Source organism: Syngnathus acus, chromosome 16, assembly GCF_901709675.1.
Source record: "Syngnathus acus chromosome 16, fSynAcu1.2, whole genome shotgun sequence".
Lineage (NCBI taxonomy): Eukaryota > Metazoa > Chordata > Actinopteri > Syngnathiformes > Syngnathidae > Syngnathus > Syngnathus acus.
In genome coordinates this window covers 10,804,966-10,830,559 of record NC_051101.1, presented here as the reverse complement: position 1 = coordinate 10,830,559, position 25,594 = coordinate 10,804,966, and the positions used below count along the sequence as shown (strand labels likewise).

At 42.8% G+C, this 25,594-nt stretch overlaps 4 protein-coding genes across 7 annotated transcripts; 2 read left to right on the top strand and 2 right to left on the bottom strand.

Moving 5' to 3' along the window:
* Nucleotides 1-553: 553 nt before the first annotated feature.
* On the top strand, nucleotides 554-3,721 carry ccdc12 (coiled-coil domain containing 12). The gene is made up of 7 exons (XM_037274648.1): nucleotides 554-710; nucleotides 1,579-1,655; nucleotides 2,860-2,939; nucleotides 3,017-3,078; nucleotides 3,154-3,188; nucleotides 3,255-3,331; nucleotides 3,407-3,721. Exons 1-7 carry the CDS (start codon nucleotides 627-629, stop codon nucleotides 3,484-3,486), a joined length of 495 nt encoding a protein of 164 aa, XP_037130543.1. The 5' UTR covers nucleotides 554-626; the 3' UTR covers nucleotides 3,487-3,721.
* A 7-nt stretch (nucleotides 3,722-3,728) lies between these two features.
* On the bottom strand, nucleotides 3,729-11,603 carry si:ch211-257p13.3 (kinesin-like protein KIFC3). 2 transcript variants are annotated; one of them, XM_037274230.1, is made up of 21 exons: nucleotides 11,317-11,603; nucleotides 10,063-11,212; nucleotides 9,860-9,978; nucleotides 9,581-9,677; nucleotides 9,355-9,509; nucleotides 9,052-9,298; nucleotides 7,857-8,035; nucleotides 7,727-7,792; nucleotides 7,516-7,653; nucleotides 7,256-7,453; nucleotides 7,006-7,179; nucleotides 6,763-6,910; nucleotides 6,565-6,695; nucleotides 6,261-6,372; nucleotides 6,008-6,189; nucleotides 5,835-5,939; nucleotides 5,616-5,746; nucleotides 5,422-5,542; nucleotides 5,093-5,222; nucleotides 4,761-4,990; nucleotides 3,729-4,686 (listed from the first exon to the last, which is right to left on the bottom strand). In XM_037274230.1, the coding sequence occupies exons 3-21, from the start codon at nucleotides 9,956-9,958 to the stop codon at nucleotides 4,561-4,563; spliced, it is 2,769 nt and encodes a 922-aa protein (XP_037130125.1). In that variant the 5' UTR covers nucleotides 9,959-9,978; nucleotides 10,063-11,212; nucleotides 11,317-11,603; the 3' UTR covers nucleotides 3,729-4,560. The 2 variants fall into 2 exon arrangements, with proteins under 2 accessions (XP_037130125.1, XP_037130127.1); XM_037274232.1 differs by having other exon boundaries at nucleotides 7,857-8,029.
* Nucleotides 10,749-14,487, top strand: cep72 (centrosomal protein 72). The gene is made up of 10 exons (XM_037273775.1): nucleotides 10,749-10,827; nucleotides 11,973-12,100; nucleotides 12,195-12,387; nucleotides 12,472-12,532; nucleotides 12,654-12,793; nucleotides 13,328-13,371; nucleotides 13,438-13,531; nucleotides 13,613-13,770; nucleotides 13,859-13,987; nucleotides 14,192-14,487. The coding sequence occupies exons 1-9, from the start codon at nucleotides 10,749-10,751 to the stop codon at nucleotides 13,970-13,972; spliced, it is 1,011 nt and encodes a 336-aa protein (XP_037129670.1). The 3' UTR covers nucleotides 13,973-13,987; nucleotides 14,192-14,487.
* Nucleotides 14,488-14,519: 32 nt separating this feature from the next.
* On the bottom strand, nucleotides 14,520-24,840 carry LOC119136240 (tubulin polymerization-promoting protein). Of its 3 annotated transcripts, none has more exons than XM_037274580.1 (5): nucleotides 24,728-24,840; nucleotides 19,614-19,694; nucleotides 19,132-19,467; nucleotides 16,151-16,304; nucleotides 14,520-16,079 (listed from the first exon to the last, which is right to left on the bottom strand). In XM_037274580.1, the coding sequence occupies exons 2-5, from the start codon at nucleotides 19,625-19,627 to the stop codon at nucleotides 15,870-15,872; spliced, it is 714 nt and encodes a 237-aa protein (XP_037130475.1). In that variant the 5' UTR covers nucleotides 19,628-19,694; nucleotides 24,728-24,840; the 3' UTR covers nucleotides 14,520-15,869. The 3 variants fall into 3 exon arrangements, with proteins under 3 accessions (XP_037130475.1, XP_037130474.1, XP_037130476.1); XM_037274579.1 differs by lacking the exon at nucleotides 24,728-24,840 and adding an exon at nucleotides 20,322-20,429; XM_037274581.1 differs by lacking the exon at nucleotides 24,728-24,840 and adding an exon at nucleotides 20,261-20,386.
* Between the last annotated feature and the right edge of the window lie 754 nt (nucleotides 24,841-25,594).

Below are 25,594 nucleotides of genomic sequence, written 5' to 3'. Positions count from 1 at the left end.
TAAACAGATACCTGGGACAGCAACTAAATTTGCAAACAGGTGACAGTTTGTTATTTTGAACTTTAACCCTACCTAAGTTTGAGTGACGACACTCTCACTCTATTACCTGTGGAAGGAACTGGTGAAGACCGGATCAACTGTACTTCCATGCTGATGGCCTACATTCCAGACGATGGAAAGCGCCACTCTGTGGCTCTTGTTATTTACATTATGGGATGCAAAGAGTTGAATCAATCAAAGCGGTCAACAAATCCAACAATATACATGCTGTTTTTTAAGCACCTTCTGTTCACCAAAACATACATTTTGTTATGTCACTACAAACACAGTCAGACACATGCACACGCAGACACACACATAGATTTTAATGAGCCCCATGAGAAATTGTTAGCCTCGACGTGCCCTATATAAATCTAAGTTTTTATTATTATTATTAATTATTATTATTATTGCTATCTATCTGCACTACTATTTATGCTATGTTGGCTATGTTGTTGCTATTAATTTAAATAAAAAGAAGGCGCAGCAGGTCGATGCAATCGATTGCTCGTCAGTTGATTACACTAACCTAACGTAGGGTTTGTAATAGATTACCAAACTACGGAGCGGCGTGTGAGGGGCTAAACATGGACAAAAATATCGGGTCCCTCCAGGAACAAGCCCTGAAGCGAAAAGAGAGATTGAAAGCGTTGAGGGATAAACAATTCCACGTAAGTACAGATATAAGTCGGATAGACACATTGTTAGTGCTCAGAAATAGACGATGGTTTCTTGTAAATGTATGTTTAGCATTGTTAGCCTGTAGCTATCAAGTGTTTGAGTGCTAACCGGTCATATAACTATTCCTGGACTTTTATGTCGCAATAAATAACGTACAAGAGTAATATTTATGAAATATTATCATGATGCACGCTGCGAATTTGCTGCGATTCGTCTTTGCTGTTAGTTGTAAGATTTAGCATTGATGCTAGGCGTGACGTCATCGGCTCGACGAGTAGTTCCATATCCGCCTTGTTTTTTGAAAAATAAAGAGGATGTATTAGCAGATTAGCACGACAATAAAACAGAACTGCACCTATTGTTTGACCTCAACATACACTTCCGAGTATGGGCAATCTGTCAGTTATTCAAATATGATTAATGCAATTTGTGCAAATTTTGCAGACAACAATGTTTTTGACTATACTAGTTGTCAGTGTTAAGTGCTTTAATATATTGTAGTGAAGCTTTTTAACTGGTCACAGGAGATGCCACTGAGGAGGCACAAAATGGAAAGAAATTGACATGGCCAGCCAAGTTTGATGGAGCATGTTGACATTCTTTGCTTCCCTTTTTGTACTCCCTCAAGAATGAGTCAGAGCTATGAATTGTTGTAGCATGCGGACAGGAAGCGTCTTCAGGAAAATGCACCTTGGGTGGGATTTGATATCCTTTGTAACAGTTTGTCTTTTTCCCCAGGATTTGTGCAAGCTTGTTATTTGTTGACTTTGTTGCAACTCGTGATTGTGGTCGATTAAAAAATCTGCTGCAAACGCGATTCAGTTCGGTAGCCCTTAGGCTATTGTTTTATTCCAACAGGGGCGAGAAGAGGAAGATGGTGAGCCAGAGCATAAAAAAGCTTCATTGGAAGAGGAAGAACCGGAGCAGAGACACAAGTTAGTTCGTCGTACATATTTTTTTTGCGTCTTTGGCGGTCTTGACCTATTATTTCTTTCGTGGCCACGTTGCACAGAAGTCACACGGATCTGAAGTAACGTTTATCCGCAGCTCATCTCAACACCAATTATTGGTGACACATTGAACTCTGGCTAGCATCACATCCTCGTGTTGTGAGCAGCTCAAATATCCTGCAGCTTGGCGTCATTTGGTATGCACAAGCAAGCAGCCATCTTTCCTGTCCTGCAAGACCTTTTCCATTGTTTATATTTAATGACTGCGAGCTGACGACACCAAGGGAGCGCCCTCTGTATTTCCTCCGGTCCGACTGAAGTCATTTCTCACAAGAGAATGACAATAAGCAAAGGCAGAAAATAAAATCATCTCGCTAAATGTATCGCTTTTTGCAATCCAAGACACCCATTTTGGATAGTGTGTCTTATGTATCATGTCTTGAAAATTTAATGAGGGATCACTTTGCTCAACTCAAGCTTGAAGAGTCACACGTGTTGGTTGCAAAAAAAAAAAAAAAAAAGGTTATGTGTAGATTATATTAACCACAAGGTAAATTCCAGCAACGGCAAACAAGCGGACCTGTGTTTTTACTCACGTCGCCTCTTCGTTAAAGACTTAAGATGCAAGGAGAAAAGTAAGAGTGGCGAACATGACCAGCATCCCTGCCTATAGCCATACAAGGCACGCATCTGTTGGCTGCAAAGGGGGGTTGGGGGGGGGGGGGGGTCAACTACGTGCCCTCGCTAGCTTGCTCACAAGCTCAGAGAACTCTCCTCTTGTTCCCCACACGGCCATGCGACAGTTTACCCTCGGACCCTGTGTGGTCGTCGAGCTGAGTCTGCCAAGAATTCCTCGATGAAGAGACATGATGAAAGTAATTAAAATGTCAAGGACGGCATTCCTTGGGCCGGTTGTTGTCTGTGGCCGGGAGCAGGTGGGACGTGTTAACTGGACGGGTTCACAGGGAGGGGAAAAAAGGGCGACTTTATTCCCCAGCTTCCAGTCAATCAACAGGCCCACACAGGGATGCAGATGGTCTTTTTTTTAATGTCACTAAAGCCAATAGCACCCCCTACTGGAAGGTTAGATACACTTGTATGTTCAAAGCCAAGTTATTGAGCCAAATTTCACGAAAATAAAAATGATGGCGATCTGTATTTACTTGAAGCTGTCTCTGATTCTGCTAAGGGACCTGAAGTTGAGAAACTATACTCCAGAGGATGACGTGCTAAAAGAGAGGCAGGTCCCCAAAGCCAAACCGGCATCAGGTTTGTGCAAAGTCTTCTTTTTTTTTTTTCTAGATTTAAGTAAGGTCCAACTGTGACAGAGATTTCTTGGTTTCCAGTGGAGGATAAAGTCAAAGACCAGTTAAACGCAGCCAATCCCGAGCCCATCATTGAAGAAGTGGTGCGTTGTCATTTTTTCATTTCATTGCTGAAGCACAAATAGTTTTTCAGATTGTGTTGAATTTGATTTTCACAGGATTTGGCTAACTTGGCTCCAAGGAAACCAGACTGGTAAGAAGTTTTTCTTCGGTGTGAATTAAAAGTTACCTGTGACTAACGGTGTATTTTTGTCTCAAGGGATCTCAAGCGGGATGTGGCAAAGAAACTGGAGAAGCTGTCAAGGAGAACACAAAGGGCCATCGCTGAACTGATTCGTTAGTATTGTTGTCACTCCTCTTTTTGTTCAAGACGTTTTGAAATATTCATTTTTATCTGCTTATGGTGTTCAGGCGATCGTTTGCGAGGCAGCGAGGAGGAGTTGGCTGGTGTGGTGGGAGCGGTACAAGCAGAACAGGAAGACTCGGACTGATTGGAAGATAAGCCACGGTGGAAAATGTGAATATCAAGGAAGGGGGCCAATTCTTTGGATTGTTTGTCACAGCTGGAAACTTTGTCCAGACTTGCCCTGCGTGTTTTTTGTTTTTTTTTGTATCATGCTAATACAATTGTACAATCTGTATATGTGGTTAAAATGTAAACAGCCTGGCTGAACCTTTCATATTTGCGGTTGTAATACGTTTTAAATGAAAGTAAACTACACCTTGTGTTTTCCAAAACCCCGTGTTTTATTGGGTCAATCAGCATCCACGCACTTTTTAAATACATTTGTTAGGAAAGCTATCACTCTCTAATTAATAAATGACCACTATGGTTTGCTACAAGTGAATCGATTAAAAGAGCTTCGATTCTCAGGGTGACATACTGGAACAATGATGAAGAAACAACGGGGATGTTTTTTTTTTTTTTTGGGTACGACATTCACTAGTGATATCTATTGCCAACCTTTTCCGAAATAACAGCGTCCTAACCATAAAGTGCGTCCTCCTCTTGCACTAATCACAACAATACAAGGCCACCTGCACACTCGACTGCCATTGCCTTTGCTAAAAGGCAAAAAAATAAGGCTCTAAAGAGAAGCAAAGCATTCAGTCACTCCCATCAGATAAATAACCCAATATGTGAATTAAGTGTCATTACGTAACATGTTGGACTATCTACTACATTGGGGAAAATATCAGCCAAAACATCACAAGATAACATTTGTGGGAGTCTAATAAAATGCCGATGCTGCTCTAAATGCTGACGATTGGTGGGAAGATCCTGGATGGCTATTTTTTATTATTTTTTTTCTAAAGGAAAGTGAGAGAACAGTGGCTCAAGGAAGCATAATACCGTGGAGGGAGGCAGACGTTTCTTTGGCACTCGGGGTGAAGGTATAAATATTCCTGTATGTGCTCGATGATGACAAAGGGGTACTTCACTTTTCTGTCCGTGTCAATAATGTGACAGATTTGGTCAGCCCTTGAGCAAAAAATAGCCGTTGTTTGCTATTGAAAGGTAACAAACCTCGAGTGTAACCGTGTTTGCGTAGTTAGTCACTGGCTCAGTCGCAATGGCCGCCGCCGGATTCGATCTTCCTGGCTGCAGGGCCGAGCTCCACCTTGCACACTCTTTGGGCAAACTTCAGCGAGCAGAGTGTCTCGCCTACGTTGCTCTCCAGAGAAGACACCTTTGGGAATGAAGGCAAAGCATGTTCATCAACAAAAGCCCTTTTGGTGAATTCCAAATCCGTGCTAGTCTGACCTGCACCACCATGGCCGTCTTGCTGCCTTTACCCAGCGAGTCCTGCAATAAGTACGTAAGGCGAGAGTTCCTGAACGGGATGTGAGTCTGGCGCGCTCTCAGGGCCTGGATGACGTCCCCGAGGGCCAACAGGGAGCGGTTGATATTCTGAGCCTCCTTCAGCCTTTCACCTTCCGCGCCAGACTTCCATACCCTCTCCGATCCTGCTAGGTCGACGAGGTTCAACTTGCCTGAGGGCAAGAAAAAGAAAATTACCTTTGAAATGTCATCGGGCGGGAGAATGTCAAATCGTATCAATTCGACAGCAGGATATTGACGCCTGTGCGACTGACCGGTGGTTTTGGAGCCGGTGGCGAGGTCGGTGCCCTGCACGGTGATGCAGAGCAGAGCGTGAGAGCGAGAGCTGTGCTGGTTCATCTGAGTTCCAAATGTGATCCTGTTCCTGCGGGCCATGGCTAAAATCTGGACATAAACAGATTGAGTATTTTTAATACCCCCGGGGTGGCAAACTCAAGGTTTGAGGACCGGATCCTGGCCTGCTGCATCATTTTATGTTGCCCACAGAAGCAGGAAATTGTATATTTGTAATATTATTACGGGACCGACTATGTTTTGGAGTTTGACACCCTTGGTAACATACTAAAGATCCAAAATCTGTTACCTTCTTGATATGCTGAAAGCTCTTAACCTCGATGACCCTGAGGCCCGGCACGTGCAGCTGTCCCGTTCCGTCCGGGTTGATTTTGATGTCTAGTTTCTCTCCATCTTTACTCAGAAGATCTCTGAGAGTCAAAATGTGTTATTAACCGACCGTCGGAGTCCCATCCTCGCGCTTCCCCCGGGAGGTATGTCTACCTTAGCACCTCGTTGTAGATCTCCACAGAGCTGACGGTGACGATGTAGGACCACATGTCCTTCCGCTCTTCTATTCCGCTAAAGAGATGTTTCAGGGCCCTCTGGTTGATGCCAGGATTCTCCACACTGCCCTAAATAGCAAAACAAACAGCCTGAATTGATCGAATGATGAGCTCATATTGGATATTTGCAACGTTCCATATCCCAAAAATTCGTTACCTCCATTGTGTATGTTTTCCCAGAACCAGTCTGTCCATACGCAAATATGCAAACGTGGTAGCCATCGATGCATGAGGTCACAAGCGGCTCAATCTCTTGAAAGACCTAAAAGATGACATCACAGCTTTCTAAACAATTCCTTGATTTTTGTTTGTGGTGTTCAGCTGTGTTACCTCTTCCTGTGTAGCCTGAGGATGGAAGACCTTGTCCAGTTCAAAAGTGCGACCCTTCCCTTTACTCAGCACGCTCAGAGAGGACTCGTTGTCGAGGTCGGCGGTAACCACCACGGCTTGACCCTCCTCGTGTTGGTCCTCTTTCAGCACAGGCTTTACGCGGCACAGTACGCGGATGTTGCCTAGGGGGCGCAATACTCAGAATATGACAGTGCTGCTACTATGACAACCATCATTTTGCATTGTTGCAAACCTTTGAGTTCCACAAGCTGCTCGTGCAACTTCCTGCGCAGTGCAACCTCCTTTCTGTATTTCTCCAGAAGGTCTTTGTTGGCCTCTGACATCTCAGAGATTGCTGCGGAAACCTGCCAAACAAAAAATATTATTTTTCTGTATGCATAGATCGTGTAGTGAATAGTAAATAACTGATAAATGGATTAAATTATGATAATAAATAAAAATAAATATAATAAATAATTAATAATAAATTAAAATAAATGATGATACATGGATTAAATTAAATTGAATATAGGTCATTGCCACTGGTTGCCAGTTACCTGTTTCTTTGCCTCCTTAATCGCCGCTCCATAAAACTCTGAGAAGTTCCGAACTTGGCTCCTCAGGCTGGCGTAGTCTGTTTTCATGCAGCGCAGAGTCGGCGGGAGGGCAGTCAAACGTTTCTGTAAACCTGCGGGCGAAAATAAATTCGGTTCAATGGGCTGTCATGGAAAGTTTGTGCACGTGATATAACTGACCAAAGAATTGGTGCTGCAAGTCCTGAAAGTGTTCAGCCGAACAATTTGCGGCAGCCTTCACCGCCTCCTCTTTCCTCTCCTCCAAATGGCCGATCTCCTTCAGGAGCTCCTCCCTCAGCTGTCCGATCTCCCGCTCATAAGCTGCAATCTATGAAAAGGGACGTAGATATGATTAAAATATCGTTTGTTTTCTTTTATGATACCACACAGCGCACAATACAATAATCAAGATATACGCTGTACCTTGTGTTGCAGATTACAGCTGTATTCATCCGATTTGCGGATTTGCTCCTCCAGCTGTTTGCAGCGCTCGTTCTGGTTGGACAACTTCTCGGACAGCAGCTCGTTCCTCTGTTTGGCTTTGGTCAGCTGCTTCACGGTGGCCGGAGATTCCACTTCAACGGTCTGGGTAACATACTGGGGGGGGGGAAAAAAAAAACTGCACTTGTCTCAAATTGCATCTAAAGTACCCATGATCCCGAAAACGAGTTACCTTGACCAGCGGCTCCTTGCCCCTCTCTCGATCCAACTCCAGCTGAAGCTCCCTCACTCTGTCCTCCCGTCTTCTCAGCTCCTCCCCCCTCCTCCACTCGCTCTGTTCGCTCTGCTGCTCCAGCTGCGACAGCCGCTCGGCGCGTTGCTGCAGGGAGGCCTCCAGCTGCTGCACTCGGCTTCGCAGATTCTCGTTTTCCTAAACGGGACGATGGGAACGATTAAAAAAAAAAAGACGTGATAAACGTGAGCACGTCTCACCTTGATGAGCATGGTGCTGGACTGGGAAGGGATGGTGGTGAGCTGCTGCAGGAGGCCTTGGGTGACAGTCAGGCTCTGCTTGAGCGTCTCGTTCTCCGCCGAAAGACACAACGCTCGCTTTTCGGAATCTGTGGCACCCTGACAATGATGGACAAAAGTATTGGGACAGGGGGAATACACATACGGTGTTTCCGCACTTGATAGCACTCACAGTGGCGGTTTTGAGTCTGCACAGCTCCTCCTCGCGTTCTTCGATTCCACTTTTAAGCTCGTCGATCTGCGCAGGAAAACCAAATTTTAGACACGCTGAGATCTTCGAGAAGTTTTCATACTGTCGCTACCTGCTGCTGAAAGCCAAGTATCCGCGAGTGTCGGTCTCGATCCTTCTGCTCCAGCTGCGAGCGCAGGAGACGGAGTTCTCCTCTGAGCTTGCTACGTTCCCCCTGCAGGTTGTACAGAGACTCCACCAAGCTGTGAACTCCCGCTTGAGCCCCCGCATCACTGCCGCTCTCGCCTGGAACTACACAATTAGCATCTTTAATAGCACCGGAATGAGCTCCAATCATTTCTGTCACATCTCACCCATATTCAAATGAGGTCAACCAGAAATAGGAATCCTTTAATTTGCCTTCATTGAGCCTAAGGAGGACGTGGACTGCAGAAATTGAAAGATATACGTATTATATAGTTATATATTAATTTCTCTAGTTTAAGACTTCAATATTAATGAACATCAGGGATGCACTTGGAGCTTTTTCACACACCAGGTAGTTCCAAGCTGCTCGCGTGTCGCCTCACTCAAGCGGAGAAACAACAACCTCGTCCATATCCAATTTAAAAGGAACAGAAAAAGCAGGCCCTGCAGCATCTTAATAATCACACCTTCAAGATTGACCAGACAGGCTCTGTCAACTCTGATCTCCAGTGCAGGCCATGCTAATGTTAAATGAGGTTTGCTGCGTCACCATGTTGCAGTCAAGCTGTGCAGAAGAACATTAAAATAGAAGTTTGCACGCACACTGAGCAATACAGCAGAGATTTCTTGATAAACACAAAAAAAAAAAAGAGTGCATAATGTATTTTTTGTATGAAGGCGCATTCCCTAAGGCCTTGCATGTTGCATGATAAACAAAACAAACGGCTTTACAACCCAAGGACACCAGGCCGCCGCGGCTATTTTTAGTCCAACACGTGCCAACTCGCATGTGCCAGACTTGTAAATGCATTTTGCAAGGGAGCGAAAAACTCTCAGATATTATTCATAAACACCTTCCAAACCGTTTTGGACTTAACCCACCGATTTCAACGAGCGATGCCGCGTCCTTGTCCTGCCACCTAATCATCAATATTCACGAGATGGACATCGCACACTTTCGTCTCTGTGGTGGTATCATTCACATGTACTATAAATACACGCACGACTAACAGAGCTGAGAATTACTTCTGCCTTTCTGCTCCCGGGTCAAAAAGCCACATCTGCTCCACGCTGTCTAGTTCTAGCCCGCATGTAAATATCCAATCCCCCCTCCCCCTCACCGTCACTCAGCGGGCTGAGTTGTTGTTCGACGGCTTCCTCCAGGTTACAAATGATGCTCTTCTTGTCCTTGAGGCGTCGGCGGTAGGAGGCCCGCAACGCTTTCATCTGTCGGCGGTGCTGCACCCGGTGCCGCTTGAGTTGGACGCGGTACTGCTCGGCCTGCTGCTGCAGCTGCTGGAAGTGGGAGTACTGCTCCAGGAAGCTCAGTAGGTGGGACATGACGGCCATCAATGGGGACTCTCCCAACTGGGCACAAATTGATGATCACCAAGATGAATAGAAATAAAAATGGCTCATATTACCTTTCCTGATGTCTCCAGATGGCCCTGCGAGTTCTTCCTCTTGTCAGTCTCCTGCTTGAAGGATAAAAATGCAGCCAGAGGTGTGCAAGCTGGGATGTCAGTGCCATCTTGCTCGTCTTCATCGCTCAGGGACACATCGCTTTCGCTGCTACTGCCTGGACGAGCACATCAGAATGTAAACATCACACAATTCATATCCGTTACTTTTTTTATTTTCAACACTTACTTGAGTCACTAAGCCTAGCACAGGTTTTTTTTTTCATTTTGGGGGTGTGGCCATTACTCCCTCTTCTCCCTGTTTCCATGGAAACAGGTCTTGGCTCCTGAGCACAGTAAGATAAATGAGGGTCAGGTGGGGATGTGATCACAATATTTACACGCTGTGCTCCTGGTTTATATCCAAGAAAGAGATTGTGGTTTCGAATTGTCGGGTTTTTGTTAATACTCATGCACAGCCATCATGCAATTACTTGACAAAGGCTGAATATGATATGGCTAGACGTACATCTGTGGAAGCTCCACATGATGCCTCCAAGGCTTCCTCCTCCTCTTTCTTGAAGACAGTGTAGAAGATGTAGACTAAAAGAGAGTAGAAGGCGTACATCTCCACGCAGTTCACAGTTCCTGTGAAGTGAAAACAAATCATGCAGCAGAGGTCATTTCCAGTGAGAATTTTAATAGCCATGCAGAACACCCCGTCTTCTTTACCTTAACACATATCGTCGTGGTCTTTGCGGTAACGATCCGACATTCCCGTCATTCGCGCTTCATCCGTGACACATCTTTCCCATGCAGCTTCTTTTCTCATACAAGCAACAGCATCCCGATGCCATGCAGTCCATCAGATTGTTTTCCCCTCCCCTTTCTCCTCCTCCTCTGCACACTTGGCCCATTTACAGGCTGCAGCTGGAGCGAGCATGCTCAGTGCGGCGCCTGAGTCAGCCGCCATGGAGGTTTGACAGAAAATAATTCAAGTGCTCAATGCTCAAATGATTAGCTCTTTTAGCTCATCCAAAAAACAAATATGTATTTACTTGCTAGCATACCAGTGCCAAGATACTGCTGCAAAACCAAATGTTCTTAATTTTAAACAATTATCAGACACAACAAATCATTAGAAATACATAAATATGATAGAAAGAACAAAAAGGATAAATAAATGGAGATAAAGGCACCAAAATGAATACTGGATGTGGGTTAACCCTGATAACTGTATTATGGTATTTTAATCCACCATTCATCCCCCTATTAAACTAGAATAACACCAGAAAGCCTTTGAGAGTATTATTAAACAAATAATGCCAAGATGAACAACATTCTACAAGTTTAAGTGATATCGGTCAGTCACATCCAACTGAAGTTTGTCCAGGGAATGTTTTGAGGTCAAACAGCCGATGGACATGGAGACTTTCAAAAGCCACTTCATGGTTAGCTCGTCGGTGGCCGGAGAGACGAGCGATGAAAAGGTGTGTGGTCCATAACTAGGCGCTAAAAGTACTGGTAGGTTAACTGTTAGACTGGACAGGACTCCTGTGAGGTTTCCTGCCAATAGACACACCATGAGGCAACAGGACAAGGATGCCAGGCCAATGCAGCGACATAAAACAGTGAGTGTTTCTGCAGAGAATCTGTCACACAGTCCTAGCAACAGGCAGGAACCACACAGGAGAACACATGCTGTGTTGCGGTCTTCACTGAGCCAAAGGAAGTGGAAGGCGAGTAGAGCTGGAGCCAGAACCTCTGCGGCACATTCTGCCTCTTTCTGGAGTGAAGTGAGGAGTGTGCTTGAGGAAGGCAAAATAGAAAGGCCTGCAGAGACTCCAACCAGGAAGAAGCCAACTGAGGGAGCTCTGTGGTCCTACAGAAGAAAATGAAAACATTGTTTCTACTATTTAATGGAATATGTATGAACAAATAACCTGCTCATATTTAATATATATTTCATTCACTTGGGATACTTACCTTAAAGAGTTTATATGAGGAGAAAAGAGCCGAGGAAAACAACGTTATATTGATTATTGATATCAACACGTTGAACGCCATTAATCCGAAAGAAAGTGATTTTGACAAATGAGACTTGTTTGGGAACACCTACAGATATAACATAGCATAAGAAAATCAAATAATATTCTATATATCTTGTAGTTAAAGCGAAAATGTTGATTAGACAAGAAGAACTTTACTAAACAGTAGCACGTTGGTTTAGACACGTGACATACCCAGACGCCGACAGTGCGCAGGCGCAAAATTGATGCGTTTTATGTAACTCGTAAACTCGCAAATTAGCGGAGTTGAAAGGAAATTAGAGTTTAGCTGTTATCTTTCGAGTCACCTGAACAATATTAGATAACAATAACAATATATGATCGGTTTTGACTTCCTCCGTTAAAGGAAGAAAATGTCAGCTTTGGCTTTGGTGTCTTTAACGGAAGAGTGGATTATAAAGAAAGTGGGATTAAACCGTCAACGCGTTGGTAGCGTTCCTTCATTCTATCATGACGATGCATATTAATTATTAAAGTACATTTCAAAGTCAATCTATGAAAAAATACTGCTATCCTGCTACTAATTATTGCTTTTGCTAACAAAATTAGGGTTAATCTGTACATTCTGAACAGGAGATGTCCGCTCACTGAGTATCCCTGGTAACCACAAGGAGAAAATTGGATATCTGGGAAATGGACTGGACAATTTTGAGCGCCTGAAATCTCTGAATCTTTCACATAATTCATTAGTCTGCATTGAGGTAGGCTTGATAAGTGCTGCCGACATTGTTTTATTTGTATCTGTTTTAATGGTGTCACATAATGTGTTTGATGTCTTTTGTTATACCTCTTTAGGGTCTGCAATGTCTGAAACATTTACAGAACCTAAATTTATACTATAACTGCATACCTTCCCTGGAAGAGGTAAAGGTTCTCTTTGAGCTGCCACTTTTGAGATATCTTGATCTGAGACTCAATCCTCTGGGTAAGAGTGACCCTTACTACCGACATTTTTTGGTGCATAACATGATCAGTCTGCGGAATTTAGGTAAGACGTCAAAAGTTCACTTAAAGGTCAAACTGCTAACCCCATATACATTTTTAGTGTTTCTTTATACTTCTTTGCTTGCAGATGGATGTCCGGTCAAAGACGATGAGCGCAAGTGTGCCAAGAGGAAGTATTCTCAGCTAAGGTAGAATGCAATCATAACTCAATTTGCACTAACAATAATTAGTGCATTCAATTTACAGCATTCAACTGTTGTGTTTATCACTTTGAGCAATCCTGTTAGTTGTCTGACTCATGATTTTCAGAAGTCGTGATAACCGCCAGGCGTTTTTGGATCACCTCAACATGAAGCTCTCCCTAAAGAATGAGACTAATCTAATTCAACGGAACCACTTTGCTGCCAATCACAGAAGCCGCACTCACTCGTCATCTCATCAGAAGCCCCGTGAGACATGTTCTGTCTTCTGTCTTTCTTTGAACAGAAAATCTGAACAAAATCTACAAAAGAAAAATTCTGTGCACTACAGTTGCGTGATTCCACCACTAGGTAGCAACGGAGAGAAATCTGAACAAAATCTACAAAAGAAAAATCCTGTGCATGTGCTTCTGTTACATCTGTTAACTACAGTTGCGTGATTCCACCACTAGGTGGCAACAGAGAGAAATCTGAACAAAATCTACAAAAGAAAAATTCTGTGCATGTGCTTCTGTTACATCTGTTAAATTCCAACTGCGCAATTCCACCACTAGATGGCAACAGAGAACCGTTTTAAAACAGTTCTCCCGGTGTGAATTATTATTTTTAGTTTACATTCAGATGTTTATGTGGAGTGTTAGGTCAGTCTAATTGACAGCAAACAGTTGATTGCCTGACTACGATCGCTGTTGAGCAAGGCACAGCGCCACCTAGTCCAAACTCCTTGCATTTCTCCATCTGTCTGAATTGAAGCTCAATCTCCCATTTTGAATCCCCCATCAGTGACCAAACCGGCAGCTTTGGCACAAGCAGAAAACAAGCAGCAGGTACATTTCTGCATGTAAGGGTTTTCTTGTTTGGTGATCATCGAATCATCTGATTGCTCCTTCCAGGGGAATTACAGGAAGCCCTTGGAGGAGCTACTGGACATCATGGACAAACACTGGGTGGGAGAGAAAAATCTGGAACTTAACACCAACTTCCTGAGTGAGTTTGCCTTGGGGATTATGTCTAATTACAGGAAGTTGAGATAAAAAAAAAAAAAAAAAATCTCACATTCCCCCGCAGCTCAGATTGTCCAGATCCTCTCCATGATGGAAAACCACATCACTTCCCAGGATGCTGAGGTCAAGACCTTAAAAGAGGAAATGGGCAAGTTGTGTGATTTTGTGAATGTACAAGAGAAAGAACACAAAGCTGAAGTGGAGAAGGTCATTGCTGATTTGGTGGGTTTGCCAAATTTTGAGATTCTATACTGATCAACACACAATGTCCTCTTCCGAGTCAGATAAGCTTTTGCTCCAACCAATGCAGGAAGAACTCAACGCCCAGCTGAGAATTGCCATGGAGGAGAACGTCGCTCTTCGAAAAGATTTGTTGACTTCAGAAAAATTGCAACACAAACGCCAATGGCGGAGCAACCTGTAACTTGCCCCACCAAAAGTGAGTTCCAAGGCCAATTGAAATTCATTTCAAGCAAGCTTTTGATGTGTGTTGCATAAATAGAGGCTTGAAGAAAGGTGGAAGAGCTGAAGGAGGAGTTGGAAGATCTGAGGAGAAAAATGAATATCCTCCACCATCTTTGTTTTGCCGATAAAATGATGAAACTTCAAAAATACTCACTTTGTGAATTTTGTCTCGCGACAGGTCTGACTGGAAGTGTTCAGGAATGGGATGAAGGAGATTCCTGCAGGGATGAAGCATCATTTTTAAAATTGCATGCACCTCGAAATTCCAAGCATATTTCAGGTGGGGCAGTGCCCCTCCTCTAGCTCCGCCTATCCAATAGTTGACCTATTTATTATTTCAAAACAATGTCAATGTTTATTTGAACTTGAACCTCTAAGAGATAATTTATTAAAGGATGCTTACGTCTAAGTGTGAGTTGACTTGAGGCATCGGACACACACACACACACACACTACAATTAATGCCACAAAAGTGATCATTACACGACACTTTCACTGCAGAAATATTTGTTCGATGTGCCCTTTTTGTTTTATTCTCAAGAATACACTACAAATCATCAACACACAATTAAGAGTTCTAAAGAACAAGTACAAAGATCCACTGCATGCACCGGGGGGGACACAATAGCACATTAAAATGTTATGAATTCAAAAATAATAACACGTATCGTTCCTCCACATGAAAGGTGCGCAGTATTTGGCATTAAGCACGGGGAGCTTACTCGAGCGGACAAAATAATCACACAAATAAGCTGCAATACTTTTGCGGTTGCAGGCAAGTGTGACAACAAACACTATGTTAAAAATGTTCTACAAAAAGTTTGGATTTTTTTTCCTTTTCAGTATTTAAGGACGTAACCGGCATTCCCTTCAAATTTGTGCCTCAGATGACAGGACCACACGTTAAAGGTTCTCTGGATAAGAAATATAACAGCATTTGATGGCAGGCCAACTTTGTACATATTGTATACAATTCGAGCGACAACACCGTTTCATCATCACTTCCGATTTCTAAGCAAGAAAACAACTGTCCAGTAGTCCGTCCTTACAGCAGGCACAGTAGATCAAATACAACAAATCATTTCTGTGCTTCTCAAATGTAAAATACATCATAACATGCACAAAGTACAGAAACACAGAAAGGAATATTAAGCCATATTAAACAAGTGGCTCCGGTTAGTAGTTAATACACAATCTAACCACAAATATATTAGAGGCATTTTTTTTGGGGGGGGGTATCTAATCTCAAAAATACAATCTTGCACAATTGCGCTTTCGACCCCTAAATTTACAGATTAAGAATTTGGTAATTGTTCATTAATTTGACTTGGGAGAAACAAAATGGCTGATTTTATAAAAGAAAGAATATGAACAGCAAAAGTAGGGAGACTAGACAAGTAATAGACACAAATCAGAATATTAAATATACATATACAAATGTGTGCCAATTATCTGGAACACGGCCAATTTAAATCCTAAAATGGGTGTAGAAAGTATTTTTTGTGCAGTGTTATTAGATAAAAGCTTTTTGTGCTGTTTTAATTGGCTTTCATTGTTCATTGTGCTTGATAAATATTTTAAGGCCCGATCAAAACAACAGAGCTTCATCATCATCATCATCGGCGTCGTTCTCCTCTTGGCAATTTCTCACTATTAGACAGGAATGTACCAGCTGGTGAAGACTTTGTAAAAATAGATGTAAACAGTTTTCCAGTTCTCACACTTTCACAAGGGGAGGAACTCTCTCCACACACAAAACAACCGGGTGGGAAAATATATGATAATGTATTTTTTTTTGGGAGTACTAAAACGATCCTCGCCGATCCTCGATCCATATTTCTGTATCTCCGTTACGCTCACATGGGTTTAGCACCGGGGGGTTTGGTGACCTTCTTTTCATAGGTCCCTCGATGCTTGTATCCCGAGACGTATCCCGAAGTATCGACCAGGTCGACTCGTCCCGCCTTACCCTTCCCGCGTCCCGTGTCGTCGAAGCGCTCCTTGTGCGACCCCGTGAACTTGGTGGTGTCTGTCAGGCGGTTCACTGTAGGGGAAGCGACGGCCCTCTGCAACGGAGGTTTTTTTTTTTTTTATATTAACACCGCCCACCCTCCAAAAGTCGAACCAGAAGTCTTACCGTGACCCCGGCGATCACGGGCGTCTTCCCTTCAATCAGCTTGAATACTTCAGCCTCGGCTTCCTCTCCAGTCTTCTCTTTGTACTTCTTCCTGGCTAGCTCTCCTAGCGCATTCTTGAACTCATCGTACGTGATGGTGCGACAGGATTTCTTCCTGAAACAGCGAAACAGTGATTTGTTACAGGAAAGAAAATCCAATTAAATTAAATTACAGGAAAATAATTACATAAAAAAAAAAAAATTAAATTAAATTAAATGAAAAAAATGTAAATAAAAAAAAACAGGCAATTTGGCTCAACATCAGCATCTCTCAGCAGTCGTGCGCCGTTTCTGAGGAGAGCCGCTTTTACTTGTACCAGTTCGTGTGGAAGCAAATGCATTGACATTCATAAGGTCAACTCGTAACAACTGGCAATAAGTCAGATCTCACTCACGCTCCATGTGAGTGCTTCACTTGTCTACTTGGCCGTGAGCCCCTTTCACTTCCACATAGTAACAAACACAAACATTCATCGCTGTGGAGATGGATCAACCAAACAACAGCATATGCAGCCCTACCGTCTCCCGGGGCAACCTGCCGTCATAGCAACAAGCCACAGTAAACACAGGGGGGTGTTAGGGTTGATCATTATTTTTTTTCCTCACCCCATTGACCTGTTCTGTTTAGGCGGTCCATCAGTGTTGAATATTTGGCCGCTCCGTGCTGGGAATCATTCCCATGCTGTCTAATGTCAGACGGGAAGCTAAACTTCCACCGCCGCTTGTCGAAGGAAGACAAATCTGCGTCCCCGTCCGATGGAGTCAAACAGGGCTTACCATAGTCCTTAAATATCTAAATAGTTAAGCTTTATAAATAAACAGCATATCAGTATTTAAGGAGGTTACAATGAAGAAGGATAGGGAATGGAACATTATTTCACCTTGGAAAACTTAGCTGACCTGTTTAATTTACATACTTGAAACATCTGCGGCACCGCGGACCGGTAGAACCAACGCAGACGGAAGAATGTGTTTAACACACGGCTTCCAATATTGTTGGCTGACGGGGAACCACGGCATGGAAAATAAAGCCACCATTAAACCATGCTGGTAATTAATTAGTCTACACTAGATTCATAGTTTACGTTGAGGCGCCACGTTTCTCATCACTCCAAACGTCAGGAAAGCGCTCATTAATTTCATGTACATGTGCATGCAAACAGCCTTGACGCTGATTAAAAGGAAATGCACGCTGCTCAGTCAGGCCCGGGGCTAGTCGCTACATGAACGTCACGCCACCCCCCTTTAGGTCTGGACCCGGCTCCACTTGACACAGATGCTACTGTATTGACCTCAAGGCTGACAGTCACATGTCTGCTGTCATGATATTGTGCTATTCACCAAAGTGTCAACGTTGGATATCTGTTTAGCACGTATTCCATCTTAGCTTTATATTAGCATTAGCTTTGGGAGTACCAAAACAATGTTTTATATACCGTATTTTCTGGACTATAAGGCGCACCTTCAATGAATGGCCCATTTTAAAACTTTGTCCTTATATAAGGCGCACCATTAATGCATCATGTCAGATTTTTAATCCAAATCAAATCATTCTCCATTTTATCTTTTTTTTTTCAACTTCAGATGCAACAAATTACTTTATAATCACAAAATAATGATCCATAGTCTTTTTGATTCATGATTCATAGTCTTCAGCGGGCCACTTATGATTGATTTCATGACACAATGCTTCGAGCCAGTTTAAATTTAGGAATTTGGTCCATATATAAGGCGCACCGGACTATAAGGTCGGCTTTTGAGAACATTGTAAGTTTATAGGTGCGCCTTATAGTCCCGAAAATACGGTACATGGAATTGGGAAAGTTGTTTTTATTGTTTCCTATGGGAAATTTTGATTGGCCATTTATTTTAGAAATTGGATGGCGAACTTTAGGATTGATGAAAACATTTTATTCTTGATGCTAACAAAATGGAGGATGAGCAGCAAAATGGCGCTAACGGTAGTTCGACTGTATATAAACCTAAAAGAATACCATGACACACAAAAGAGTGACAATGAGAAGCATAACAACACAAATCTGTCCGTGTATGCACAAAATCAGTGTGAGATTTCCTATTTTGTGGCCTTTCCCACTCAACAACAACACACGATGATCAGTTACTTCCAAAGACACACACTCCTGTTTTCGTAGTCACATTTATCTTGCTTACCACCGTTTTGATTATACATCATTACAGGAACAAGTTGTGATACGTCCAACCACTTTGTTGGGTTAGTAAATAAAAGATTTCCCCTCTTTAGTGCAATTGAGGTCACCGTTTATTATTAGAGTCTAGTGCAGTTAAATCAAAGCAGTAAAGGATGAACCAATCTGGCCTGGGGAGGAACATGAGGAGTCATCCACCCAGATCTTCTACTTTTTGATAGCAGCTTGGCTTAGTGGCTTGTTCCAAAGACAACAAAACAAATCTTCTTTTGCAGTTTTCTCACATTTAAATGTCTTTTTCCTCCCCCAACACTGTTCCTGTAATTGTAAACCGAGTAATGTTTGTTTGCGCCACTTGGTTGGACTGTGGGGCATGCGTGAGCGTTCGGTGACTAAGACTGAAGTCATCGCTGCTTCGGCGTTAGTAATGAAGAAGTCATGGCGCATCTGTGGTGAACCACATTACTCCAAATATATCAGTCCCAGAGTCGTGTCTGGATCGACTGTTTCTGAGTACTGAAAGCAGTTATTAGTATCAGGTCGATACAAGGCTATCGAACTCTCGTGGCTGCCGATATCAACCACCGATACTCAAGGCGAGTCATCATCTGTATCAGAAAGAATTTTTTTGTGTCATTGTGTTCAATTTAATTTTAATATATGTCAAAAGTAGGTATCGGTTAACTCATTCAGTGCCATTGACGGTTATAGACGTCAAAGATGGTATCGAACATCCCAAATTATGTTTATGGTAGAAGAAGTCCGCTTTCTTACTTGACTTTGGAGAAGACGATATCGACGTCAGTGAGGGTGATATTCTTGCCGTCGATCACGCCGCAGTCCTTGCAGAGCTTGGACCAGTTCTTCCCGTGCATGTCTTTGCCCGTAGCACGCGTGTCGCCGTGAATGGCGAAACGCCGGAAAGCTTCTTCTAAAGCTGTCAACTCCACCGGCGTGGAGGAACCCACACCTCCTTCGCTGGTCCCATTTGAGTCGGTGGAGAGCCTTTTGGAAGCGCGGTCTCTCGAGTGTTCACTGTGCGGCCGAAGCTGGGCCGAGTTGATGTTGGTATTCTTCACTGTCTGGACTTTAAAGTCTTCTGGTCGGTCTCTGAGAGGAAATAAAAAGATTGACCGTTAGCGTAACCGGATAAGATCAAATTTGTTGTGGTCTGTTTCACAAACAGAGACAAATGTTGTGATGGATTCCAAGCATAGACCGACGTGACCTCTTATGGGTACACTTCTCCAACTTACTTCTGGTCTGCCATGCTTGTGCGCGAATTAGCTTTCTTCTGTGCGTTGCTTGGATGAGCTGACTTGTGTTTTCTCTTTGTGCTGTGGAAAAGATGAAAATGGAGGTGGATGATGTGCCCACACGTGAACGTGATTTTCTCTCATGCCATAAAAAGTAATTTTCTTCATGCAATGAATAAAATGTTTTTAGTGCTGGGATGGATACACCCCAAAAATATCATACACACAATGCATTGTGACTAAAATAGTCCCAGACTAGGTTGTTATATTTCTAAATCAATCATTACAGGAAAGGGAGGGGGGGAGTCTATTTAGTAATTTTATCTAGCTGATAACATCATCGACCATATAAGGACTGTACTTGTTTGAGAAGTTTAGTACACCCAAACATATCAGTCCCTAGATACAATAAAAATATGCACCCTGCGTTAAAACCTCTTAGCATTCACGCAAGGTATAGAAAAATAGTGAAGAACAAACCTTGAGACAAATTTAACATGACATACAGACTACAAATATTCACAAAATGTCTCTACACACTGAGAGCAGCGGCACATCACCTTGACCTCACATCACACATGGAAAAAAAAAAAAAAACATTGCTTCAAATTCCTTAACGTAGAAAGCAGAACAATGATATACTGTACCTAAAACTCAAATATAGTAAAGCGTCATCCGTCCCAAAATTAATCCATCCTGTATGCTCACCTTTGAGCCGTTCCCATAATTAACATGACATCCTTAAAGAGTTCAGGCTAATAAGACACAGAGAGAAGCTAGAAGTATGAAATGCTGAGTCCAACAAACTAACGCGTCTTCTTGAAGCAACGACCTCTTTTGTTCACGTGACCCCCCCCCCCCCTCCTCCTCCACGCACCAACAAGTCACCACGTAAACTTAAGTCAGCCTATGGTCAGTCAGCACTTTTAAAAAAGTTGCCAAGACATTAATGGATCCAAAAGCTAAGCGTGAGCCAGCATAAAAGAAGATATTCAAAATGTTTGAATAATGTGGCTTTCAGAGATGCAAACACTGGGAGGCCTTTGTTTAAAATGGAGGGCCCTCTCTGTACGACCCTTGCACATTTATTCACACACACATGGCGACATCGTAGACTCTCACTATTGACGCAAAGCACTTTGTCATCGAGGACTCGGGCCAGCACCGGAGTTGAGTCTACAGAAAATCTCTTTATTTGACCCCCTGACGTCTACCTTATGTTGGACTCCCATCATTCCATTTTCTAACTCTTGAACTTTTGTTCAGCTTAACAGTACTTTAGTATGTGAGTTTTATGAGCGTGTTTTGGTTACTTAATATCAACAGATCATTTTCCACACTGACATGTTTTCAGCCTCAAATTCCAGACAGTTTTGCCCGAGTATGAAAAATAAATAAAAGGGGGACATTGTTTTGGGCAGCATTTTTTTTTTTTTTTGAGGGGGGTACAAAACATTTATATTTCTGTATTTTTAGATTTTTTATAAACTTGTAAAATTCTTTTAAAAATGCTGATAAAAGAGTGGAAATATGAACAAAAATGTATGAAAAATCGGAAAATACCCAAAAGTCAATTATTTGACCTGGCACCTGGGGGGGTCAGAAATATTTTAAGGGGGGCAGTGCCCCCGCCTCTCCCCCTCTAGCTCCACCAGTGATTCTGTGTTAATTATCAATGATTAGCGGTGATTTAAAACCAAACTCTTAAACCCCTTTACAGTCTCTTCTTTCCCCAAAATATAAAACCACTGTGTCAATAGGCATAATCATTTTCAAACGTAAAAACATATTACAAGGTGGGCAAACATTCCCACTCAGAGCTGAGTGACGATTCATTGCATTTTAATGAGATGCAACCAAATCATTGTAGAACAAAGCACTCTTTTCTCCATTATTCTTCAATTTATAGTCTTCGGTCTCAAGTGTCCGGATCGACGAGACAACATGCCTTCTCACACCATGACCCGATAGAGAGAAGTAGTAAAAACATTACAATGCCAGCTCAAAAGTTATATCAAAATTGTAAGTACAGTGATCCCTCGCTACTTCACGTTTCGTTTATCGCGGCTTCACTACATCGCGGATTTTTTTCCACAAATTAAAAAAAACATTTAAAAGTCAAAACAAAACTTCTAAATTGAGGAAACATGTGTCTAACCTTTAGGACAATGTAGTATTGCTCCAAATGTTCGTTTACATTCCTTTAGAAGTCCGTTAGCACGATCGCGAATTAGCATCTTTCCGCTAACTCATTATTCGCGGATTTCATTTATCGCGGATGGTTTTTGGAACCAACTATCCGCGATAAACGAAAATTACTGTATCTTTATAAATGACTGTATCTTTAATATCAACACAAGCATCATTGTGTTGTTTTTCCAAGCCTTTTATACGAGGTTGAGGGCATTTCTCCAGGGAGAATTCCGGTGAGCGTATGACAGCATGCTTCCATCTACACGCCTTCTGGCAACACGCTGCACACATGAGCGCGCCGAGCATAAGTTGACCCAATTTTAAGTGCATCTATTCACAGTGACAATACGCCATCGCGGCTGGAAACATTCTATTCATGCTCAAGAGAAGAGATCAGACAATGGGATGATGTGCAAGGTGCGCGCTTGCCCAAAAATGTGTTTGTTTGGCAGACAACGAGAAGGAGGGGGGAAGTGTTTAGGCTACACGACATGTCGGCGAATCATAGCGAATCCCATCTGCGTTCTATCGCGATCCTTGCCTGGAAGAGGCTCTCGTTTGGGACGCGTCAATCATGAAGTGGTGATTATTACCGGTACAGTGACACAAACCATTCCGGGATGCTCATTCTCTCTCTCTCTCTCTCTCTCTCTCTCTCTCTCTCTCTCTCTCTCTCTCTCTCTCTCTCTCTCTTTTTTTTTTTTAACGTACAGCAATCCCTCGTTTATCGTGGATAATTGGTTTCAAAAACCACCCGCGATAAGTGAAATCCGCGAAGTACGGTCACCAACAAGAAGTACTAAACAGGCCAAGTTAGCGGAAAGATACTAATTCGCGATCGTGCTAACACACGAAAACGGACTTCTAAAGGAATGTAAACGAACATTTGGAGCAATACTACATTGTCCTAAAGGTTAGACACACGTTTCCTCAATTTTTAAGTTTTATTTTGACTTTTAAATGTTTTTTTAATTTGGAAAAAAAATCTGCGATGTAGTGAAGCCGCGATAAACGAAACGCGAAGTAGCGAGGGATCACTGTATTTCTTAAAGCTGTTCAAATGTATTGGTAAAACGTAAGCTAAATGCTAAAAACATAGCATTTCCCATAATACCAAGGTGTATTGCATAGTAGAAGTGTGGAACTGCCAAAACACTGACAGAAATCCGTATTATTTTTCATTTTTGGCACTATTTAATGATGCAGAAAACAACATCTAATAGTCATTCAATATCAGCAGCTTTTTTTAGAAAATATGTTTCCTTGGTTAATTTTCACTGTTGCAAAACACAATGATATCATCACAGCGCAACACAGACCTGTGGTCACCACAACCACCACCACCACCACCACACACTCTCCATCACTCTTCGCCTCCTCTCGACCACTCTGAATCACACGTTGGCGTGCGCTGAGCTGCAGAGTAACAAGATGCTTCGAGCCAGCCACAGCGGTTATTGTTGGCAGCGGCGGTGAGCCCGAACGAGAGCGCGCTAAGAAAAGCGTGACGCCATAGACAGCAAGGGGGGAAGGCCCAGTGGCCATTCTTAGCCGACTATATTCTCATCCAGCTTGCTTCCAAGGAGCCTCCAAAATCAAACACCACTGAGATTGAAAAAAAAATCTGACACTTGAAACCTGTGAGTTTGTTTTTGTGATGCCAACAAAGAAGGAAAGATTCAACCTGATTTTTTTTTTTTTTTTTTTCCCACTGACAGCTCAACTGTCTTCAACCTTAGACGTTCCACTACAGTGACCTATTTATGAACCCTTAGTGAAGAATGACACATACTGACCGGATTTTAACCCTTGAATAAAATTCCAGTGAATAATAATTTTCATAGTTTGTGATGTCAGCTAAAAGGCTTGGTGAAAACTGGGCCAATGACTGTGTTCCTCCCATGCATGTCTGATTCAACCTATAGGGAGAAAATGTCACCTCTGGCAGTAGTACACTTGTCCTCATTCGGGTCACGGGTGAACTGGTGCTTATCCCCGTATGGTAACCTCTTTACTGGTTGCCAACCAATCACAGTGCACATATAGAGAAGCAATTATTGACGTTCATATTTAAATGTACGGACAATTTAGAGCAAACTTGAATTCTTGGTGGGCCACATTCATGTTCTAGTTGGCTTGGGGACGGTTATGGAAGTGAAACCACAAACGTTTAAAGAGGAAGTCAAGCAATCGTTACAACATGTTCAATGGGTTCCCAAAAGTTTAAACACGGTATTTTGATTCATATTTCATTTGTGGCATGAATTGTTTTCTCTCTCTGCCAGCAAAAAGCGCATTTAGAACATGCAAGGCCAAGAGTCAAACCCGGAACCGCTGAACTGTGAGGCAGATGTGCTAACTAGTCCACTATGCTGCTTTATCATATTTAACTCTCAATGCATGCATGCATGTGCATGCTTTGTTTTGCAATCCAAAGCGTCAAGAAGCTGATTAATGGGGCCATGCGTCCTGTCTTGCGTGCATAATTATGTAACTAGCTTGGCATGGAGGACTGCAGCCATAGGCCCAGTCAAAGTGTCCGTCATTCTCGGTGACTAATCAGCCCGCTCGTAGGGGTGCGTTTGGAAGATAAACACAGGCGAAGACACTCGTGTTGTTGATGTTACGCAGACATGACTGCGGCTGCAGCTGTTGCCTGAGACAAGTGTTACATAAAGCCGCAAATGTCAAATTCTCATAGGCGTGCGTCAAATGTGCACGTACAACGTTCAGTCAATTGCACGAAATAAACTCGAATAGCTGCATCTCGTCTTTTTTAAAAGCCATGTCTGACGCAAAGGAATGCAAAGAAAGCGCACCTTCTGCGATCGGATGCGTTGATAGACGCAAACAAGACTACTTCTGCTTTTAACAATATTTCAACATGCAAAAGAAATTGAAAAATAAATGAAGGCAATCACCTGGTGACGTAATCCCCCACCTTAGTGTTAGTTCAAAATCATAGTTAATAGAAGCGCCTCCGTCCGTCTCTTCTCTCCTATCGGCTGCCCGCGCTCCAGTCGAGCGATGATGGCTTTGCCCCCCCCCCCCCCCCCCCCATGATGCTGGAGAGAAAGCAGTCCGCTGATTGGCTGTCCTGACCCCGCGACGCGCTCCTGTCGCTCGCGCTCGGCCGCGGTGCTGTGCCTAACAATAACAACAACCAAACCACGTTTTGTTTTCTCGGCGAGGCACAACTAGCTGCTTCGTGCACAAACATTTATAAGAGATATTTTTTCTTTTGTCATCCTAGTGAAGGTGGAGAGACAATTTGCTATTTAAAGATCTTTGTGAAAGATGGCACACAGGAACCGGATTCTCCTTAAAGGCTGTTACACAACCAATGTGCGCCTAATAGCTGAACTCGGATGGATATTATATAACCTTGTAGCCCTGTCATAATGTAAACCACTTCACAAAAAGATTTGAGTAGAAGACAAATCACACAAGTGCATGGCAAAAAAAAAAACAAAAAAAAACAATTACGCCTACGGACAAACGTACAAGCACAGGGAGAAAAGGTAAATTCCTCACAGGAGCTTAAAAGGAAAAATCTGTCCTGACTGGCATCGCCTCATTTTGTCTATTCCGATTGCGGTTTTGCAATGTTCCCATGAAGCATATTCTCCACATATTAAAACGCTCAAGGAAACAAAGGAAAGCAGTCTCATCCGTGCTTGACAATCAAAATTTAGATGAAGCCATGTATTTTATTAAATTGAAATTATATTAATGTGATCACAGTTTGTGATTTATTTACCTTTTATACTATTAATATATTATTTTAT

Bases quoted from the DNA above. Each gene is read 5' to 3' on its own strand.
- ccdc12 (XM_037274648.1), top strand. From the start codon at position 627: ATGGACAAAAATATCGGGTCCCTCCAGGAACAAGCCCTGAAGCGAAAA. The intron at 1,656-2,859 runs GTTAGTTCGTCG...GATTCTGCTAAG, and splicing joins GAACCGGAGCAGAGACACAA to GGACCTGAAGTTGAGAAACT. The intron at 2,940-3,016 runs GTTTGTGCAAAG...CTTGGTTTCCAG, and splicing joins CAAAGCCAAACCGGCATCAG to TGGAGGATAAAGTCAAAGAC.
- LOC119136240 (XM_037274579.1), bottom strand. From the start codon at position 20,347: ATGTTAATTATGGGAACGGCTCAAAG. The intron at 19,695-20,321 runs GTGAGCATACAG...TCTTTTCCACAG, and splicing joins ATTATGGGAACGGCTCAAAG to CACAAAGAGAAAACACAAGT. The intron at 16,305-19,131 runs GTAAGAAAGCGG...TCGCTGTTTCAG, and splicing joins ATCGTCTTCTCCAAAGTCAA to GAAGAAATCCTGTCGCACCA.
- cep72 (XM_037273775.1), top strand. From the start codon at position 10,749: ATGGACATGGAGACTTTCAAAAGCCACTTCATGGTTAGCTCGTCGGTG. The intron at 10,828-11,972 runs GTCCATAACTAG...CATTCTGAACAG, and splicing joins GAGCGATGAAAAGGTGTGTG to GAGATGTCCGCTCACTGAGT. The intron at 12,794-13,327 runs GTGAGACATGTT...ATCCCCCATCAG, and splicing joins GTCATCTCATCAGAAGCCCC to TGACCAAACCGGCAGCTTTG.
- si:ch211-257p13.3 (XM_037274230.1), bottom strand. From the start codon at position 9,958: ATGTACGCCTTCTACTCTCTTTTAGTCTACATCTTCTACACTGTCTTC. The intron at 6,696-6,762 runs GTCAGTTATATC...TTTCGCCCGCAG, and splicing joins CTTGCAGCACCAATTCTTTG to GTTTACAGAAACGTTTGACT. The intron at 6,373-6,564 runs GTAACTGGCAAC...TTTGTTTGGCAG, and splicing joins TTAAGGAGGCAAAGAAACAG to GTTTCCGCAGCAATCTCTGA.